At 38.2% G+C, this 21272-nt stretch overlaps 2 protein-coding genes across 2 annotated transcripts in view; one reads left to right on the top strand and one right to left on the bottom strand.

Annotated features, from left to right (window-relative positions):
• DTYMK (deoxythymidylate kinase) overlaps window positions 1–4647 on the top strand; it is a 7682-nt gene extending 3035 nt beyond the window's left edge. Inside the window, exons 2-5 of the mRNA XM_072407818.1 lie at window positions 644–752; window positions 2253–2343; window positions 2545–2742; window positions 3725–4647. Of these exons, the coding sequence (XP_072263919.1) occupies window positions 644–752; window positions 2253–2343; window positions 2545–2742; window positions 3725–3847 (521 nt within the window). The 3' untranslated portion in view covers window positions 3848–4647. The remainder of the gene's footprint in view (window positions 1–643; window positions 753–2252; window positions 2344–2544; window positions 2743–3724) is intronic.
• A 953-nt stretch (window positions 4648–5600) lies between these two features.
• ATG4B (autophagy related 4B cysteine peptidase) lies at window positions 5601–20058 on the bottom strand. The gene is made up of 13 exons (XM_072407815.1): window positions 19838–20058; window positions 16223–16324; window positions 14474–14545; window positions 13895–13993; window positions 13192–13290; window positions 11562–11634; window positions 11385–11464; window positions 10116–10273; window positions 9862–9940; window positions 8869–9014; window positions 8737–8793; window positions 8565–8658; window positions 5601–6690 (listed from the first exon to the last, which is right to left on the bottom strand). The coding sequence occupies exons 1-13, from the start codon at window positions 19845–19847 to the stop codon at window positions 6617–6619; spliced, it is 1143 nt and encodes a 380-aa protein (XP_072263916.1). The 5' UTR covers window positions 19848–20058; the 3' UTR covers window positions 5601–6616.
• Window positions 20059–21272: the final 1214 nt, after the last annotated feature.

Here is a 21272-nt window from a genome sequence, read left to right on the forward strand (position 1 = left end):
GTGAGCTGGCTCTTTGGCAAAGTGCTGGATTTGCCTATATAGATGGATGTTATCTGGGTGTTCCTTGGCAGCCTGCATTTGTACTGACCACCCTAGGTAATGCATCACCTCCATCAATAAAGAGACTTCAAACTGAGGAATAAAAGGAGTTAGGCAGGGAAGTAAGGCTGGGGAGGTAACAGCTCGATAATGTCCTTTAGTAAGGAAATGAGACCGGCTCTGTCTGACTTGCTGCAGCTTATAGGACACAATGAAGTATTGTGAAATCGGAGTGGGAATTTCATTGCAGGAGAAACCTCTTGGTGGATGTCAGGATTGCCGGGTATCCTGGCAGCCAACACTGAGCTGTGAATTCCCAGCCTTTTTGACAGTTCTGGGCGATCAGGCAGGTAAGTAGGGCTATTGGAGAATGGACATTGCCTGCCCTGCCCAACTTCAAAATTTTAAAAGTGGAAGTTTAGTTCAGCACGAAGGTCTGTATATACCTCAGTCATTACATACAGGTGCACTTGGAAGGTCATATATTATTCCCTTCCCCGTAGGAGTCCTATGCTGTGTGTGTAAAAAAAAAAAAAAAAAAATTAGACTAGGATGCCTATTTTAATTGAACTATTATTTTTGTCTTTGTTATATGACCTGACAGAAAGAACAACTGAAATCGGAAAACTGGTTGGCTCGTATCTGGAGAAAAAAAGTAACCTGGAGGATCACACTGTTCATCTCCTCTTCTCTGCAAACCGCTGGGAACAAGTGTTAGTATACCAGACCTAAAATGTGCTTTCTTGGTGTCTATGTTGGATGTTCTATTCGGTTACCCCTGAGTGGGACAGTGACTTGTATGTTGTAGTTACCATTTTACATTTGGGAGTTTAAAGCCCTAACGTTCAGTTACAATTTTTCTATGGATCATAAAGTGGGTCAGGGAAGCCTTGTGTGATCTGCAGACCATGTAAGAGCAGATAGTGTGATAGTGCTTCCTCAACCTGGGCCTGGGAGGGGAATGGATAAACTTGAATGGAACACAGGGGCTCCAACATGAACAAATACATGTGATTTAAACAGGAAAAAGCCTTTTAGAGCTGGGAAAAGAAAAAAAAAATAGCTTAACATATGAGTATTTGAATACTTTAAATGAGATATCATGGGGGACTTGTAACTAATGTGTAACTTACTCCTCTTGACAGCCACAAATTTCTTTATGATTTAATTTTTTTTAACATGTTCAATAATCTCCTGTTGTCTCCATAAACAGGACCTGTCAGCCCCTTAGTTGTAGTAGAAACAAGTAAGGTTTATAGTAAAATGAAAAACCTCAAAATTCCGAAACATATATATTTATATTTATTTATGTTCTTCATCTGTAAACAAGTTAAGGATAATATTAGAGCAAAGTGTGAAAAAATAGCTTGATTTCAGAGTCAGTTGCTCCAGGCATTCTCTATACATAATGCTGATTAGATCCTTATGGATAACAGCAATATCAGGTGGTGTGGGTGACATCCATATTCACTCTGTGTGCTGCCAGAAGACTCTGGATCCTCTGCTTACCTGCCTTTGGAGGCGAATATAAATACGTTTCGATACGTTTGTATCTGGGAAGAGGGAAGAATGTAACAGTAAGTGTACTCTACCATTTAAACATGGGGGGGGCTTTCAGGTCTTCATGAAACCCTTCATATAAATACTATATCCACAGCTTACAGTATATTAGTTTGGTGGTCAGTAGAAAGACTGCTTCCTACATTGCTATCCAGTGGGAAGGCTGCCATGATTACTGATAGCCAAAAATATTATTGGTGTCACTTAAACTAACCCAAGAGGCACAAATTGCCCATTGTTTAATGTATGGCTAGCAACTTCTGGAGGAACTCTGGTAAAGAAACACTGATCCATTTAATTACACTAAAAGGAGGGAAATGTTCAGTAGAATTGAGAATATCTAGTAAATATGGCTACTGAAAGAAAACTTATAAAGGTATGTTTATACTCCTATTACCGGATACACTTTAACCCTTGGAGTATCTCACAAAAAATGAAATTCCTATTGCAGTGTGAGCCTAGATTTTGACCTGTGTAGTAAGTATGTCCCCAGGTTGCCTGAATGCTTTAATTTTGACTGTAATAGAAATGTTTTTACTATCCTTTCAAAATGCCTATTGTAATTGTATATTCTTTTCTATATTTTTTGTTTTCTTATTCTAGTACACAGTTACAATAATGTATAATTATTTGGTCATTTTATTTATTTGTAGTCCTTTGATGAAAGAGAAGCTAAGGAGTGGTGTCACCCTTGTAGTGGACCGATATGCTTTTTCTGGAGTCGCATTTACAAGCTCTAAAAAGGTAATGGCGGGGATATTTTTTTTTCTTACAGTTTAAATCTTGTATTGTACAGTGTATATATAGATACAAACTAAAGTCTTGGAAGCACTTGATACCATACTGCATTGGACTTGCCTATGAGTCTGAAGCCCATATAGGAACCAATGTACCATACAGAATGTATTCTTGAGTTCATGGTTGTGTCCTTTTTACCCCATACAGGATTTTTCCCTGCATTGGTGCAAGCAGCCTGATATTGGGCTCCCAAAGCCAGATCTTGTTCTGTTTTTGGACATAAGTCCTGAGGCTGCTGCTAAACGAGGAGATTTTGGAAATGAGCGTTATGAGACAAGCGATTTCCAAAAGAAGGTGCAGAAACGTTATGCTGAACTTATGGAAGACAGGTCCCTTAACTGGGAGGTAAGAATATTACATACGCCTAAACTTTAGTCTACATAGCAAATATACCTTTTTGTCTTGAACCTTACTACCCTATTTTTTACTCTCTAGTTAGGAATGCTACTTGTTGGGTGGAGGGACGTTTTTTTTAGTAAAAAGGAGTTTGTGTGTAAAGTGATATGGCTACGAGAAAAGTACGGAGGCTGCCATTGCTTTGTTTCTAAAGAAACTTCTAGTTGCTTGGTTGTGTCAGACCATAAGGGGGTCTCTTTAACAATAAAATTAAAAAGGCTTATTGAGAAGAAAACATTGTCCCAATAAATTCAGATGCTAATTTTTCAGGGAATTTGACAATTTAATTTGGAAGTGATCACGTTTACAGTGCCAGTGATGTGATATGTACAAAGCCTAAGGAATGACTTTTCCATTTCCAGCACCACCAGGGAGTGGAGTTTAGACAGATGGATTTTTCCTAAAACAGGAAAGACTTGTGCTCCACTGACAGAACGCTGTGTCGTAATATCCTCAAGTGAAAGTTAGCAAATGGAACTGCTTCAGGAGAAAGTTCCCATCAGACCCAGGAACCTCATTTAATTAATGTAGCGTTGGCTGGCTGTGAGATTAGAGTTTAAACCTACAATATGCAATATAAGTCTACAGCCTTTTTTGGCGGTAAAAAAAAAAAAACTCTTGCCTGGATGGTGTACCTAGGCCCAGGTATTTCAGTTGATGGATTTTTTTGGAGTGCAAGTATTTGTGTATGGCCCTGGAGCTGGAAAGCACCCAGAGCTTTAAAAACAAATGTATCTGAAAAAGTGCCAAAGCAGGACCCAGTGTCCAAAGTTTAGTTTCCAGGTAGACTGTAAGTCTGCTTCAGCAGGGCCCAGCACTTTAGGCCCAATGGATAGCCGTGATGATAGTGTGAATGGTTCCTTCCTAGTTTAAAAAGACAAACTAATCGCTTTAATTTTGAAATGCTGATTTCACTTTTGTTTACTAACAGATGATTGATGCAGCCCAGAGTATGGAAGACGTCCACAGTGCAATCCGACAAATGAGTGAAGACATAATAGAACAAGCCAAAGATCAGCCAATTGGGAAACTCTGGATTGAGTCCGATACGTAAAAATAGAGTGTTGATAATTCAGGCGGATTTATCCCCCTCTAGAATTTAAATTTTAATGTGAAATGTATTTTTGATCTCCAACACAACATTCTTTTAATGCATTTTTATTTAATTTTATGTTATTTTTAGTAGTATTAATCTTATGTGAATGTCCATCCACCTACCTTTTGTATTATGTGCAGAAATTAATGTACTTAGCTGTTTTTATATACACGTCAACTTTGACAAGGGAGCAGTTTGAATGCTGTAATGTGCAAAATTTATGTTAATCTCCACACTTCAAGTAATGCAAGTATTTTATTTTCAAACTGTATATAAAATATAGTTTAGAGCTGTATATGGCTTGATGCAAAAACTGTAAATTTAAAGGACAGTAATAGCTAGTAGCAGGAACGTGTATATACCCAGTGGACTAAAAATGTCATCGTGGCCTCTAAGGCCAAGTAACAAACTGTGCCATCCATGGCTTTGCATTGCTTGGATCCTGCAGGAGCCTAATTCAGGTATTTGGTTGCCTTTTTTTCAACAATCCAAAAACAACCTAGTAGCCACTGCACCAAAAATATGACAGAAGTTTTTTCCCTGCTTTATTTAACAGGAAAAATGGCAAGTGGTGAGAAACAACCTGATTGCAATTCAGTTTTCTTAGACTTATTTTGTATGTTGACTGTGTGTACTATATATCCATTTGTATTATTGTTGTCCTGTTTTATACTTAAACTGCTATCCAAAGTACAGATCTAACCTCTATGGAATGTATTCCAGACAAATTTTAAATAAATATTTTACTTTTACAAGTTGGAATGTTTTCTGTATGTTCCTTCAGGTTCTTTCGAAGTAGAATTAAAGTTAAAACAACAAATAGTGTTTCTAGGCAGGTCCTTTCTGTAATTAAATAACCTGTACATGCCCTATTGCAATTTATTTTAACTCACCTGTCCTCAATCCATTAGGATCACCACAATCTTGATTGGTCTTCTAGCTTCAGGATCCTCTGCCCTCTTTAATATTCCTTTTTGCGGAAAAACCCTGCATTGTACACGGAGCTTACATTTAGGGCTTTATTTCTATATTTATAAAATTGATTCTGGTGGAGAATCAATTACTGCCATTGACAGATTGGGATGGGACAAAAGCTGCATCTCTAAATCTTGACAGACTAACTACACTTCCTGGCATGCGAGTGTTAAATTCAGATTGATTTTTTATTTTTTTTAAGAGCACCCAGGGACTCTAGGCCCAATAAATATTATAAATGCTCTCCAAAACAATCATTTTTGGACTCAGGTCCACTATAAGCCGCTTTTGTCACTATATATGTTGCAATAACTTGTCGCAATTTTATTAGGCGTTCACCCAAAGCCTGTTCTGATTAGAATTGGCACAGCTAACAGTCCCCGATTCTTATATATATCCAGTATTGTTATCTTAACATATGTATAGTCCCAGCACCAGATCTCTTTTTCCAGTGACTGCTAATGCTGTTAGCCTTCACAAGATGGACAATGAAAATTGGACCTTTTAGAATTTGTGTTCTTTAATTCTTGTGTCATAACCCACTGAATACGTAGCATAACCTAAAAATAAAAAGTAATTATTTTTGATCCTAGAAATCGTTCTGTTATAGATTACATAAACCCAGCCTGCTTGTCACAAAATAACTGCTGTCCAGAGAAGCATCGGGTAGGTAATGCACTTATAAATAAAATTTTTAAAATCCTGCAACATTCCGATAATGTTATCTGGATACACATTAGGTGGCACAAATTTTATTATATGCTGGAGACAAGTTAAATGAACTTTAAGTATTAAAAGCAAAATAATACATGTTTAAATAAGTTCATGGTAACATTTGCATATTACCTATAAATAATGGACATGTCTGTACTACAATATACATCTGATTACAACAAACTTGACCTGTCATAGTCGTAATAAATGGTTACAGCAAACTGTTAAACCACACTTCAAAAAACCATGGTCCTTAGAAAGTACTCCTGATGAAAACATTGCAAAGTGCAAAACAAAAGACTTGGGATAACAAACATCATTCTCTATCATTTGCCATTGATGCAATTTAATTGTAAATACCCTTAAAGCATTAGCCTAAGTATATGAGCTTTATGTGTCATCTTCACACAGTGCAGACACTTCTGAAGCTTCTTCTCCTGCTGTGTATAGAGGACTGGTACACTTACATAGACAAGCACACCTAGCTACTATTTGACCATCTCCTGAAAGCCACGGATCATTACACAATTTCAGCATTCTGCTGCCATAGAAGTCCATAGAAATGCTTGGACTGAACAGTGAAGATGTTTATTACAGCAACCACAACTTCTACACTTATGGTATTCTCAGCATTAAACACGTCCCAGCAGGATATCACCTTTGATTGCTCCTTTAGAAGAATTGTCAGTTATGGGGTCAAACAATTCCTTTTTTTCTGTTCTTGCTGGAAGATGGGACTGACTTTCTGGTAATTTCTCGTATATGGAATGTAATGGAGCTGAAGCATGACACTGAATCCTAACAGGTCCAGTCACCCCAGCAGTAGGCACTGCGTTACAACTTAGGATTCAGTGGCTGATATTCTTTCTTTTTTTTTATGGGGATTGGCACACAAAATAATCCAGATTCCCCAAAAAGTAAACAATCCAGCATTATTGAGTTAATGAACCACAAGGATGCTCCTGCCTCCATCCTAATTAGCAACATTTCACCTTTTGCCATCTTTGAAAGCTCTATACTGTCCATTCTTGTTTTGTCTTAAAAAGATAAAATTTCAAATTCTTCATCTTCAGAATCGAAGAACCTGTCAAGGCGATCAGCATCTGAGGAATCTAAGAACAAAATAATTATTTTATTACTAAACGTATAACATTAAATTTAATTTGTGTACTAAATAAAAGTGTTTTTTAAACTTCACATAGAGCTGCCTTTGTGCAACACATCAGCCAAACATATTTAGGCCTTTACTTTCCAATACACTTTTAAAATTACAGGGAGAAATAATTTAATTTCAGGCATGATTTCCATGAAAATTGAGAAATCATCATCACAGCATTCCCATCCCTCAATGCCTCCTGCACGTTTCTATAGAATAGTCAGAGGTAGCCCATCATTGTGAATGACAATTAGAAATGTAAGGTGGCAGGACCCTCATACTCTTTAGAAGAGTTGGATCTTTGCACCTCAGAACACCCCTTCTGAATTTAGCTTAGGAGACATTTTATTACAGAAATATGTTTTGTAATAATCATTTTATCTTTATACATAGAGTGAGGGAAAGAAGTATTTGATCCCCTGCTGATTTTGTACGTTTGCCCTCTGACAAAGAAATGACCAGTCTATAATTGTAATGGTAGGTTTATTGTAGCTGTGAGGGACAGAATAACAACTAAAGAACCCTCTAAAACCCAGTGCACAAAAGTCAGAGCTCAATGTGCATTGTAATGAGTGAAAAGTATTTGATCCCCTATTACCAGCAAGATTTCAGGTTCCCAGGTGTCTTCACTGTATGCAGGTAACAAGCTGAGATTAGGAGCACCCTTTGTAAAGGAGCACTCCTAATCCAAGCTTGTTACAGTACTTGTATAAAAGGCACCTGTCCACAGAAGCAATCAATCAGATTCCAAACTAGCCACCATTGCCAAGACCAAAGAGCTGTCTAAGGATGTCAGGGACAAGATTGTAGACCTACACAAGGCTGGACCGGGCTACAAGACTATTGCAAAGCAGCTTGGTGAGAAGGTGACAACAGTGGGCGCGATAATTCGCTAATGGAAGAAACACAAAATAACTGTCAATCTCCCTCGGTCTGGGGCTCCATGCAGATCTCCCCTCGTGGAGTTGCAAAGATCATGAGAACGGTGACGAAGCAGCCCAGAATTACACGGGGAACTTGTCAATGATCTCAGGGCAGCTGGGACCATAGTCACCAAGAAAACAATTGGTAACATGTACCATCAAATCTTGGGTGAGCACCTCCTTCTCTCAGCCAGGGCATTGAAATTGGATTGTGGATGTGCATTCCAGCATGACAATGACCCAAAACACAAGGCCAAGGCAACAAGGGAGTGGCTCAAGAAGAAGCACATGAAGGTCCTGGAGTGGCCTAGCCAGTCTCCAGACTGGTTGATAGGGTTAAAATACTTATCTCACTCATTACAATGCATATCAAGCTCTGACTTTTGAGCACTGGGTTTTGGAGGGTTTTTTTGTTGTGGTTTTCTGTCTATCACAGCTACAATAAACCTACCATTACAATTATGGATTGGTCATTTCTTTGTCAGAGGGCAAACGTACAAAATCAGCAGGGGATCAAATACTTCTTTCCCTCACTGTATATCATTATAACCTTTTTGGATAGTTTAGGAAAGGGTTACTATACCAGCAAGCTTTGCATTGGTATCTGCGCCCCAGTTCAGAGAATTCACCTCCCATCTTCTCAGTATGAAAATGGGATCATAACATTTTACAGCGGTCGTAGAAACAAGAATTCTCAATAAACAATAGGTGAACAAACCCATTGCCCCCTACTGTCCAGGACGAGTCTTACAGGTGCAACATGTCTTTCCTAGGGGTACATTCTAAGTTGACTTAAATGAAAAGCTCAGGGGATTGCAGTGTACAGAACAAAATGATCTGAGGGGAGTATAGTATTGATAAGCTGCGCAAATGGTGGTTGTAAGGTTTTTTCAATTAGCAGTCTTACCTGGTGTAAGGTTAAGTACATCTGGATTAGATAAATGAAGAGGCAAGTGATCCACCACCTCAAACATAGGTAAGGCTCCACTAGAATGGTATAACTAGAACAAAACAAACAGAAGGGTTATTGTGGTTTATACTGACATTTAGTATTGCCTTAAAGCTCAGTTGGTACAAACCTTTCTAATGCGTTGACACCAATCATTGAAATCCTCCTCAGATTTGCAGAAGAACCCCTAAGATGCAGAAAAAGACTGGTCAGGGCTGATGCAGGAATTCCTATGGGAATTCTTTGCTAGAGTATCACTCACCACTGCAATAGAGGGGTCAATCTCAGACACATGCATTCGACAAGGAGGGTGCTGGCAGTGGAAGCTTTCGTCTATTATATCACCACTGTCACTGGGCTCCACAGACAGTTGTGTAGTGTGAGGATCCAAGTAAATCAACTCATCCCCTGTGAAATACAAAATCATACCCAATCCCATCCATCATAAATCCATGGAAATATTGGATTTCACCATAAGATTAAAAGTATTTCTCCATACACAGCAGCCTTGATTAGTCCAGTTCATGAAAGTAAATATCCACACAAGTGAAATATATGAGCTGCCATGCTTGATCTTGTTTTAAATATGTCACTTGCCTGACTTTTTTCAATACTTGTGACCCTCAAGAATGTAAGACATGGATGTGAGAAGGGTGTCAGAATACCCTATATAACAGGAATATTTTAACTTTGTTCTGCAACAGAATTTTTAAGGTCGTTTGATTGCCCCATGGCTCTTCAACAAGTACAATGATAAGAACAGTGATAGCAACATCACTACTTCTGTCAACGAAGAGGAAGATTAAGAAAAACACAAATGGCAGGTTTGCCCTCTCCCTCTGGGCACAAGCATGTAGATGTGTGTGCTATGGCACTCCCCATGGTAATATGCAATTGGAACTTATCACTACCTTGGTATGAATGGCCAGTCTGTCTCCCTGTCGCAAAACATACTGAGAGTTAAAACTCTGCATGCTGGTAAAGTGTTGTCTCCATTTTAGCATGGCACACTCTGTATGCACTGCTATTCGCTCTTTTTCTTTTCGCTTTTGCCAACTCATCCCACCAGCACCGGTAGATCCAAGGTCTGCTGATAAGCTCATGAATGATCTACATACCAATCCAATACTGTTAATAAAAAGTATTACCTATATCAACTAGTAAATTTATACTCTTCAACCTGTTCTTACAAAGAACACTACATTTATTACTGTGATCATTTGTCTAGGTGAAGTTTATCAAAGGTTATACCTACCCACATATCCTATGAAGTAGTAAGCACTATTGGGTCGACCACCAATAACACCTAATGACTGTGGTAACATGAAGCAGTGCTGTGTCATAATACCAGGGATAAAAGAAAATAAGACATTAATACATAAAATTCATAAATACAATAAAAAATACAGCAAAGACATAGCATAATATTTTAGAAAATAAAGAACGTTTTGTATGTTATGTATTTTAATTTCCATAAATTGTGAAATAAAAAGGTGAAAAGAGAAATACCTTCAGGGTTTCAATATAAGCTTCATTGATCTCACTCAGACCCAGCCTGAGAGGTATGAGTAAAACAAGAGGCTTCCATTGTATATCCGAGTCTGAGGCTCCAGCGTGACCATTACACAGCGGTCCAGTCTCACAGCTCTCTGTTCTACACAACCGCCCTGCATATAACAAGAAAGGTATTACTAAAACAGACAGAACAAACCTCCTTAAATTCTCCAACATTCTGATTCTCAACAATCTGTCAAAAAAATAAAAAGTGTAATTTGTCAAAAAAATACAGAACAATATTCTGCCTGATGTGACTTGAGCATTGAGCAGTGGAGTAGGAGCAATAATGCGGAGCAAGCCTGTTTCTTAACTCAGTGCTGCCCATTTGTGACATTTGGTCTTTGAAAGCAAATCTATGTTTCACCCACACAGGGCAAAGCAACAAGTTCTTTTATTGCCCCTTCCCAGAAACATTCAAATACCTTCCTTTTACTCATTTTTTACATTGTGTTTGTTTTATGCCCCACCTGTCCAGTGGCCCTGTATTGTGACACAACTTCCTAGTGTCTCATATTTTGTTGAAATTGTAATCACTTGTAGTAGTGTAATCAATATAATAAATAACCAATAAAAAAGAACCTATTATCTAACAGATGGCAACTGCTAGGCTTTTTGCTTTTGTAAGTGGCTGAAAAATCCTAGCAAAGCATTTTTTCATATTTTTTTTATTGAAACCATTTGAAAAAAAACCATGAATGCTTGCATAGTGGTGACAACCAGTTCCAATTCAAGTCTATGGACACGGCTGTAGCGGTACAACACACTTGAATGCTGCATGTAGCAAATGGAAAAAAAAGGGGGGAGGGAGTTAGCATCTAACGGTGAAAGCCCAATAGAAAATAAATGTCAAATCTGAAAACCCTAATTTATTAAAAACCAGCACCACAGTGCAAGAGCTAATCAGCTGGCAAAGTGCTACCTAATGGGAGTTGCTCTCATAACAGGTGTGAGCCTGCCCTTATACAGCAAACCTACACCCAGGTACACTGGGGCTCTGCTCAGGGCAAATAGGTAATGATGTTAACTTTAGCAAAATGTAAGCTAGAGAGTTGTGAACCAAAGACTTCCCATGTGACAGTGCCAACAGGATATTAGGTGAAATATCCTCAAAATCATCAAGGAGAGCAAAGAGAATCTGACCAGAAGCTGGATTTATTTTACTTCACTTAATCCATAAGGGCAAGTTTTGACTGAAGCTAGCTTTGTTCATTTCATACTCACTTATTTCCTCTGTGACAACTGTGTTATCCATAGCAATGTGAACAGCTATCATACTCCACCGATCAAAAGCAGCAAGCTTTCTGTCGAAAAAAAAAAAACATAAGACCGTTAACATACAGTACATAAGAAAAAACTGAACTATTGACCTGAGCAGTATGAAAAGAGCCTGAAACAAACCTTAAGACCTGTGCCACTGTGTTTGGACCATACCACTGTCCGATGTACTTTCCTTCACCCACTCCCATTTGAGCTGTAACAAGAAGCACACATTTACTCTCATGCAGACAGCCATATTCTAACAATTACTTAAAAATTTGTATGAAAACCCCAACAATAGTCTATTTGTGCCTCTGTTCAGTAAGCTTAAAAATACTCGTTGATCCTGCTAAAAATCTGTGGTGTCCTGTGTACTCAGCCATGTGGACTACAGAATACCTCCCTTACAGTCCTGTCCAAAGGTAACAAACTGCATCCCTTATAGATACAGTAGGACAAATGTTGCCACTATGATCGCAAGAAAAGTATTAAGTTAAAAAATAAAAAAGGCCTAAAAGGTGAAAACCCACTTCAACCACCATAGTGTCTTGGTATGGGATATATAACAGTACTCTACGCGGAGTTTTTGAAAGCTGGGTGGGATGAAGCTGTAGGTGGGTGGTGACCCCTGTATTGTGACACAACTTTTCAGTAACTACCCAAAAATAGCTGTGTTAAAAAGGGGCTGGGGGGAACAGTGTAAAAGAATCCCTGCCACCCTGCTACACCGGGGCAACAAGTATGTCACCCTTCCTTAAATTAATACTGGCTTTATGCATTAAGTCTTTTCATGAGAAAATTTCTTCTAAAAAAAAACTATATAACATAAACTATAAAAATACACATGATTTGCCTAAGATAAATATGTAGTATTGGGTGTTGAAGTGAGGCAGCCACATATTCACTCATACAGGTTGACATCCTCACATAGTAATGTTTTTCGCCTGCATTTCTTTACTTTTCTCTCTATAGCGAAAGTCCTCCACTCTAGCAAAATACTCAACAGTAATAATATTTAGCAGTAATAATAATATTTAGCAGTAATAATACTCAGCAGGCAAACAGGTTGGGTAAGCATGAGGAAAGAATCAGTGGGAGGTGGCCAAGTGACAGTTTCTCTCTAACTCCCTTAAATAAAAAAGATGACACATATACAGAGGGGAATAGCTAGTTTGTTCATCCATTAAAGTAGTAACATAACTGAATTGTAAAGGAAACCTGCCAGCTTCCACATGATGGCTGCTATAGCTAACTTGTTTTTGAAGGTGCAGAGTCTATAAGTTGTCATCCTCATCTTCCTTTCCATCTGGGTGACTGATTACATTTACACATATACTGTACATAATATTCACATATTTGTTCTGAGTGAATGACACATTATTGATGAAGCAATAATCAGAATAACAGGAATTTTGAGAATACACAAACATGTAGATGTTTAAACGTGTGCATGTCTATGGTCTCTGTAGAAAGCACTGGTGTTAGCCTAATTTAGCTTATAAAAATGACTGGGTGAAAAATCCAAGTCCATGTCGATTCTCACCCTGATACTAGTCAGCCAGGGGGCTACTTACATTGCTCTCACAATGCCAATATGCATAAAAATGTCTAAAGTAAAACTGCTCTGTACAAAGCAACCCAATTTGGAGCCATCATAAATTATAAATAAGGAAGACTCCAGTTTCCTCATCAACAAATATTGCTCCATACAGGTAGTCATTCATAAGGGACCTTGTTAAAGTGCGCTGCCTCACCCACACAGTTTTCTCACCAATCTGATGAATGGAATAGTAACTATCTTTCTTGTCTAGAAAAGCAGTCAGGATACTGAGGTATTCCCCCTGTGGTTTCTGTTTGTTCCATCTCCAATCTGAAAAAAAAATACAAAAAAAAAAGAATAACAAAATATTATTAATGGAAAAATAAAGGAAATCTACTTTCTAACCTACGCAGTTTAATTTCTATTTGTTTTCTTCATTCTGCACTCATTACATATAGACTTATTAAAGTAACAATAGACAAATGCAGCTTTAAACCCTGCAAAGTATACACAGTTCTGTTTGTCATGTGTAGCATAACAAATTAGTCAAATTTGCTAATCAAATGTGCAGCACAAAAAATATATTTTTCTATAGAACAGATAAACAGGAAATGAAGGGGACTTCAACACAAACAAAAATGAAAAGGCTGTAAGAGAAGGATAGGCCCCATTGGGGGGAAGGGATTATCACTGCATTGATCAAAACTGTCTATATGTAAACCTTAACAAATCATTTCTTTTTGCCTCTGCGGCACTGTTTTTAGTTTTCTCTGTGAACTGAACAACCCCTCCACTATATTATAAAGAAGAGCAAAGGGAAAGTGTTCTATAGTCCTGTCTTAGGGTGACTCCACAAAGTGAATGATGCAACTGCACACTACACACATCCCTCATACAGCCACTATGTAAAAGAATTATACACAAAATAAATTACCTCTTCCCACATGCCTACACATTACAGCCTGAGCAAATATCATCTGTCCACAGCGTAACATACAGCCCCAGCCAGTGTCAGAGGTTGGTCCTGTTCCTCCTAAAAACGAGATTACGATACTTTAAAAAGTTGCAATAATATCCTAACATCCTGCAAGACAAACAGCATGGACCCTAGAAGGATACAGAGCAGAGATTGCTGTAATGGTGTCCAGGGTCAAAGAAAGAAAAGTTTACTTGTGTCCTATTATCTTCATACATGTACAGTGACATCCCAAATCTGCATATGACTTTATGTGGGACCACTTGCTGTAAAATCAGTACTCAGTATTAGTACATCAGAAATGTGTGAACAGCCAATGTTGACCTACATTTGAAAATGCTGAACTGTCTCTGGTTTCTACATTCAGAGCCTGTAACCTAGAACAAGAATTTCACAAGCCAGCCTAATGATCTGTATACTTGTCTAAGTAACCTGTAAAATGCTGTCAGGATACACAATATCTTACTGGTGCATCTTCCTTTACTCAAGTTTTCTATCTGACCTTCTCAAATGCAATCCTAAAGTCAGCTCATTTACCTATTGGTGGAAAGTTTCTCCGATATGTAAACCACAGTCTCGATGTGACATCATTCAGAATCTCCTCCTTTTCTGAAAAGAAAAAGGAAAATAATATGTGTATGAAATATTATATATATGTATGAACATATGTATAGTTATATATGTATGAAGAACCCACAGCTGGAATAAGAGGACACGAGACGAACATCACATGGTTCAAGCATCGGAATTTTCCTGCTCTGTAAATAGATGCTTCTTGTATATGACACATACACCTGAATGTGAATCAGTTATCAGACCACAGCAATTCTGCTCATTTTGTGACCTGCATATTAACTGTAAGAATGGACTCTGGCAGATGATTCCGCATTCTTAATGCTGATCCATATCCAGATTACTGGGCCCTTACCCCTACCTACAGGGCAGATGGGTATCTTCTCAAACCCAGATATGCAGAGATAAAAGTCTAATTTAGTTATCGCTATGTATAAGATCAGAATGTGCCCCCTGAATTATAAGAGTATTGCTACCCTTAAGCTGAAGGGACACCAATAGACATGTGCATGATAAAGTAAACGATTGATATCTCCTTAAATAAACAGGGGGAAGCATCCCATAAGCAGCACTGCCCCTGACAACCAATTGCAAAAAATTGCCTTTTTGATTATAGAGAGATATCTGCAAAATACAGTAGAGTAGTTTTTTGGATTAGGATATTAAATACACAGAACTGCAGATAAGTAAAGGCGATTCTGTTTATCTGTCAGCTGCCTTAATTTTTGTCAATGAAGCCTTCGTCCTGCATGTGAATAATGTCAGAGTAGATTGTGATTGCACTCAGATTTGTTCCTGACCATCAGTGGAGTCAGCAGCTGTCACTGACAGCCAGAAATGAGAACAAACAACCATACAAAGGGCCGGCTGCTGGTTCTCATAAAGAAGAAGGTATAATAAAATATCATCACACCAAGAAAAGTTTAAGCATCTCAATGATGATACTAGAAATGAATTCTCTGCGTGATTTATTGACCATGAGATAGGTAGAAGGGGTAGGACTGCAGTTGGGCCTTTACTGCTTCATGCTTTTAATGCAGCTAAAAATAATTGGAAGACCCCTCGGCTCAACTCTGGTGAGGTGAAGGCCGGTATGTATATTTGTGAACGAAAAAACTGGCGGCCCTGGTCCTGGATCGCTTTGAGAAATTTCAGAACATGTGGCAACGCTGGATTGATTTTACCTTTCAGGGTTCCTTTGACACCCTGCTCCTGAGCATGATAGTAGGTTTATGAGGTGACATGAATAGAGTGCTTCCTTTCCCTACCCCTCTCCTTTTTTTGGGTGGTGTGGTGCTGTAGGTTGGGCCCCGGGGGCATTGTGGAGGTCGGCCAACTGAGCCCCTGGACTAGGGACTATTCATTATCAGTGACAGCATGTGTAATGTTCTCAATGGCATAGCAAGACAAAGAATTGAAAATGTTCCAATGATACGTTTTGTTTCACTGTTTTTCATTGGGATATATGTGATACTATTCTGAAACAGGTACTACTTACTTTATACTCTGTTATATCTTCCTGTGGTATAGTAATCTGTACATTATTTTTAATGCTCAAAAATATTTTGTAACAAAGAAGAGGAAGGACCAAGGCCGTCCTAGATTTACATCTACAACTTCACCAGCCTGTATCACAGGACACGGTAATGCAAGTTTATCCATCATTATATCAGTTCACTTTGCATCACCCTTGTTAGATTTATATTACCATACCTGTCAATGCACTGTAATTCTTCCCCAATATCCAAACTGGCTCTGCAGTTTCTGGAAAGTCGGGTGTATCCGAGAAACGGAGTGTGTCATAGGTGAGGGTTGCTACATGAAAAAAAAAACAAAAAAAAAAACCAAAAAACAAAGCTTAATGAATAATGCATTTTTTTCTCTAAATATAAACATATTTTTTTATGTGGATTTTATAAAAGCAGTGATGTGGTACGGAAACCCCTAGCAACCAATTGTTTAATTTTAGCAGAGCCAGGAAAGTGAAAGAATAAGATTGTGGATGCCAGCACCAGGAGCCAGTGGTCACAGCAGCTGCACTGATATTTGGGCTTCTGTTTTAGTGGAACCCCAGTAAGTTATCTTACAAATATACTCACCAATACTGCATATTAGGCAGTGAGGAAGTGATAGAACATCATTCTTTACAGCAAGAATAAATAGAAAAGCCGCTGTGTATTAGTGCATTGTGACACCTCCTTGTGTATTCCCAGTGCTCTGTCACAATACACAAAACATGAACATACACAAGAGATAGCTAGGGAAATGTCACAGCTTTTTACAGAACCTCTCCCCTGGGTCTGTGCAGTACCCCCAAGAGGAATTCTGGGAAAGCAGGGGATTGTGATTGTTATCATTTCTTTGCCCAAAAATAACGGTCAGTAAAATGTTTTTAAAACTGTGTATTGTGTCCAATTATTAAGATTTAAACAAACAGTAAGCACCAAGTACAGGTTTAGAAAAAGGTAAAATAACTTCTGGAAAAATTTATAAATATTACGATAGAATAGCTTTCAAGCTAGGGTGTGGTGTTAGGATATTTTTAACAATTCCAGGTACACATTAAAAGATTGATTCCACAACCCTACTTTACAAAAAAAAATGTAATTCCTTTGATTCACCGTTGAGCCAGTGGGTCTCATTTATTCAAGACCGGAGAAGATAAATGATCATGGATCAACCTGGGTGATCTAGCAAACATGGAATGGATCTAGTCCAGGATTGAAACCACTCACCAACTAATAGCCAATCACTTTTTAGGAAATCCATTCCAGGTTTGCTGGAGTCACCCAGGTTCTTCTATGATAGTCTATCTTATCTTATCTTAGAGAGCTTTGATAAAGCGGGAGCTCTGAATTGTTCTTGAACTTACACTGATTTGTTTAGGGGGTAAAAAAAGAAAAGAAAAAAAAAAGCAGCTTAGAGGAAACATGATCCTGAAGAAATCCAATTTTCTGTGTTCTGAATTTAAAGCAATGAAGTTTTATTCTATTTTCAAATTCTGGTCACAAGAAACCATTTGGATATAAAACATCTCTCATGTGGCCTTTTGTATATAAACATTACTGATGTTTTGTTAAATATACTACACGCTTGACATACAACCAATTATGGTTTGAAAAACTGCTACAGATTGAGGATGAACATTTCTTAAATAAAAAAATTAAATGACTAATGGAGGGAACAGATGCAGCACAGTGCATGGGATTTAAACTGGATCCAGGTTCTTTGGACCCCATAAAGAAGGTTTATCTATGGTGCTATCGTTATTTGTCCTTTCATACTATTACTGCAGAATAGAAAAAGGGAAAAAACATTTGTTTGTTGATATTAGCCTTTATGTATATGATAATAAACAACTATAAAATAGAAAATTTTTAAAAATAATATTTCTAAAAGCTGGCCATATTTATTGTACAGCACTTTCTAATATGTTGGTGCTATATGAATACTGTTTATTAATATTAATAATTCACTCAACAATCTGCAGTCGATTACAACCACTGTCAGGTAGATTTAGATGACAAACTTTACCCAACCACTAAATGCAGCTATGAAAGCGGCTCATTGCTGGCAGTAGATTGCCATAATGCTTTCAGTCATTTATGATATGGAGAGCTTTAGCAAACGGATTTCCATTCAGGATCTAACAATAGAACAGCCAGAACAGACAGATATATCGCTGAGGGACCCCAGACAAGATTTAACTTTCCATTATTATTATTATTTCACAGTACATGCCATTAGTCACGTCACTAGCTGTCCCTCAATCTAATGTCCCTACTACAGTCACATGTCATTAACAATATGCAAGGTCAATTTTTAGGGGACTGCACTTTTTTGGGATGTGGGAGGACATCAGAGTAGCCATAGGTAAGCCACACAAACATGAGTAGAACATGCAAACTCCATGCAGGTACTGCCCTGGCTGAGAGTCCAACCTGGAACACAGAGCTGCAAAGAGTGCTAACCTCAGATATTACCTTCTTCTCTTACCAAGACATGAGGATATTATGGTGATCCAGTGGCTTTGAGTTACTAATCCAAAGCAAACAAACATGTCATGAATTATGACTTCACTGGCTGCATACTTGTCCTGGATCCATAACTTCAGAAAATAAGTAAAAAAATTAAAAAGACTTTTTCTGATTTTTTTTTCATCTTTTACTACAGGTTCTCTTTAAAGAGAGCCTGTCATCATGTATCACTGTTTTATAATAAGCCTTCAATGACAACCCAAATATTGTTTACAGAACTGTCCTCTGTTCCATAACTCATGTTGTACATGAGCATAATAGCATGAGCATGGAATATATAAAGTCGGTGTTGGGTCCCTGTGTGTCACCCCTCCCTACGCTTCTACAATGTGTTCTGATGTTCCTACCTAGACCATCCAATTAATGTCCAGTCAAAACTTTTTAGTATGAGGACCGACCTGCATTATCTAATCTTTTTATATACTATCTCTGTTTGATTTACTAAAATGTTGTAGTATGAGAACTTACCTAAACTATCCAATTATTTTATATACAATCTCTTATTTACCACAACTATGTGATATGATGACCTACCTAGATGATCAAGTCTATGGGCCTGATTTATTAAAGAACTCCATGACTGGAGAAGGTAGGCTATTATAGGAGAACCTTGGTGATCCAGCAAACCTGAAATGGTTCTGGTCCGGGATAAAAAAACATTTACCAAATAACAGAAAGTGGTTTGAATAAATCCATTCCAGGTTTTTGGAATGAGGAAGGAAACCCACAAACACAGGGAGACCCTGCAAACTCCATGCAGATAGTGTCCTGGCTGAGATTCCAACCTGGGACCTAGCGCTGCAAAGGCCGGAGTGCTGCCCTGACCCATTGCACATTCTAGCTACCATATTAGATTTACCAATGGTATGTAACATTTGCAATGTGTAAAGAGACCTGATGGGCCAGAAATGGTGAACATCTCTTAATAAATGTATTTATTGAACCTTTATATCCATATTATATTCCATGTGTATTGAGACACGATGCACCAGTAATGGTGAACATCCAATAATAGATTTATTTATTGAACCTTTATATCCATAATATATTCTTTCTTTGCATTATAATAATATAAACCTATAAATCTGCTAATACCAACACACAGATAGATGCTATTGTTCTATTTGTAAGATGAGCACAGGTTGATAATGTGTATTTTATTCCCATCATATATATAGTGTATCAGCCCTAGGCCTATATAATACATAGCTATATATTCAGTACAAATACATCAATAATAATCAATATTCCTGCATAGGTCACGTGATACCAACACACACAATGCACCCACCTGCGTCCATGTCTCTGTATAGCAGGCTGACACCCTGAAGGCTTTATTACAGATTCCGTTTAGAGACAATGCCAAGCAGCAGTCTAGGTGACCGGTAGCCGCATAGGTTTCCCGGTTCAGGGACACCGCCGCCGCTCTGGCACTTCTCCTCGGTCCCAGAGCTCCATCCACTCCACACTGTAGCTCTTCCTGGTTTGAGGTCACCGGGCACACGTGACAGTCCCCAGCCAATCACAGGGCAGCCACCAGGGCGTCTGTATTGCTGCCCACATTGTGTCATCCACTGCATAACATGTACACAACTCTTATTACAACAGCCCACACTGACCACCACATACTGCTTGTGGGCTTCACCAGGGGAGGGCCTGAATATTAACTCTTCACCTTCATACTCACATCAAGCTACAATGCCTTCATTCCTAGATTGTAAGCTCTTCGGGGCAGGGTCCTCCTCCTGTGTCACTGTCTGTCCTTTGTAACCCTATTTAATGTACAGCGCTGCGTAATATGTTGGCGCTATATAAATTCTGTTTATTAATAATAACAATAATAATAATGGGGAACTCTGCAAATGAATGTATAAGAAGGTGAATATTTCACAAAGCAAGGAGCAAGAATGTTCCAATAATCAGGACTGTGCCAAAGGCATGGCTACACTACATTTTAATAATATACAGTATTTATATAGCACCAACATATTACACAGCACTGTACAAAGTCCATACGTATGTCACCAGCTGTCCCTCACAATTTAATGTCCCTACCATATTCATATGTCATTACCACAGTATAAGGTCAAATTTGGGGAGTAATCAATTAATCTAACTGGATATTTGACCAGCATTGGGAGAACCTGCAAACTCCATGATGGTGGAGAAAGCTTTACTTGAAGGATCTATGTTTTCACCTGTATAGAAATACAAATGTTGACCCGGCCAAGATTTGAACCTGGGGCCTAGCACTGCAAAGGCCGGACTACTAACCTCTAAATCTACATAGTTATAACAAAAAGTCTTCCCTTGTACCATACCCTGGGTATAAATATACAAAAATAAAAGATAGTGTGTATCCGTGTCAATGTTTTATTACAAATTTATTAAAAACCCATATGTTGCAAATATGTATTTTTGTATGATGCCCCCCCAGACACACACAAGCAAATAAATTGGTGGAGGATACTTTTCTTGAAGGATCCATGTTTTCACCTGTATAGAAAACAAGGAGATACAGAGAAGCAGGAAAGTCATATGTGTACAGGCACTAAACAAAAAAGGTCAATATTGGAGATATTCCCATATAGAGGCTTCCCGAACAATATATATACATTCACATGGAGGGAAAAGAGATATTTGTATATCTAGAGTTTCATATGTGATTATCAGGTCCCAGATCCCTGATCAATTCCTACAAAAACCCAATATTTGAGTTGTCATCA

This window comes from Pyxicephalus adspersus, chromosome 4 (assembly GCF_032062135.1).
Source record: "Pyxicephalus adspersus chromosome 4, UCB_Pads_2.0, whole genome shotgun sequence".
Classification (NCBI taxonomy): domain Eukaryota; kingdom Metazoa; phylum Chordata; class Amphibia; order Anura; family Pyxicephalidae; genus Pyxicephalus; species Pyxicephalus adspersus.

Excerpts from the sequence above, each read along its gene's own strand:
- ATG4B (XM_072407815.1), bottom strand. Across the intron at positions 10,274-11,384 it reads AGTTGTCACAGAGGAAATAA|GGCGGTTGTGTAGAACAGAG; the intron begins GTGAGTATGAAA and ends TGTTATATGCAG. Across the intron at positions 8,659-8,736 it reads GGTGTCAACGCATTAGAAAG|TTATACCATTCTAGTGGAGC; the intron begins GTTTGTACCAAC and ends GTTTTGTTCTAG.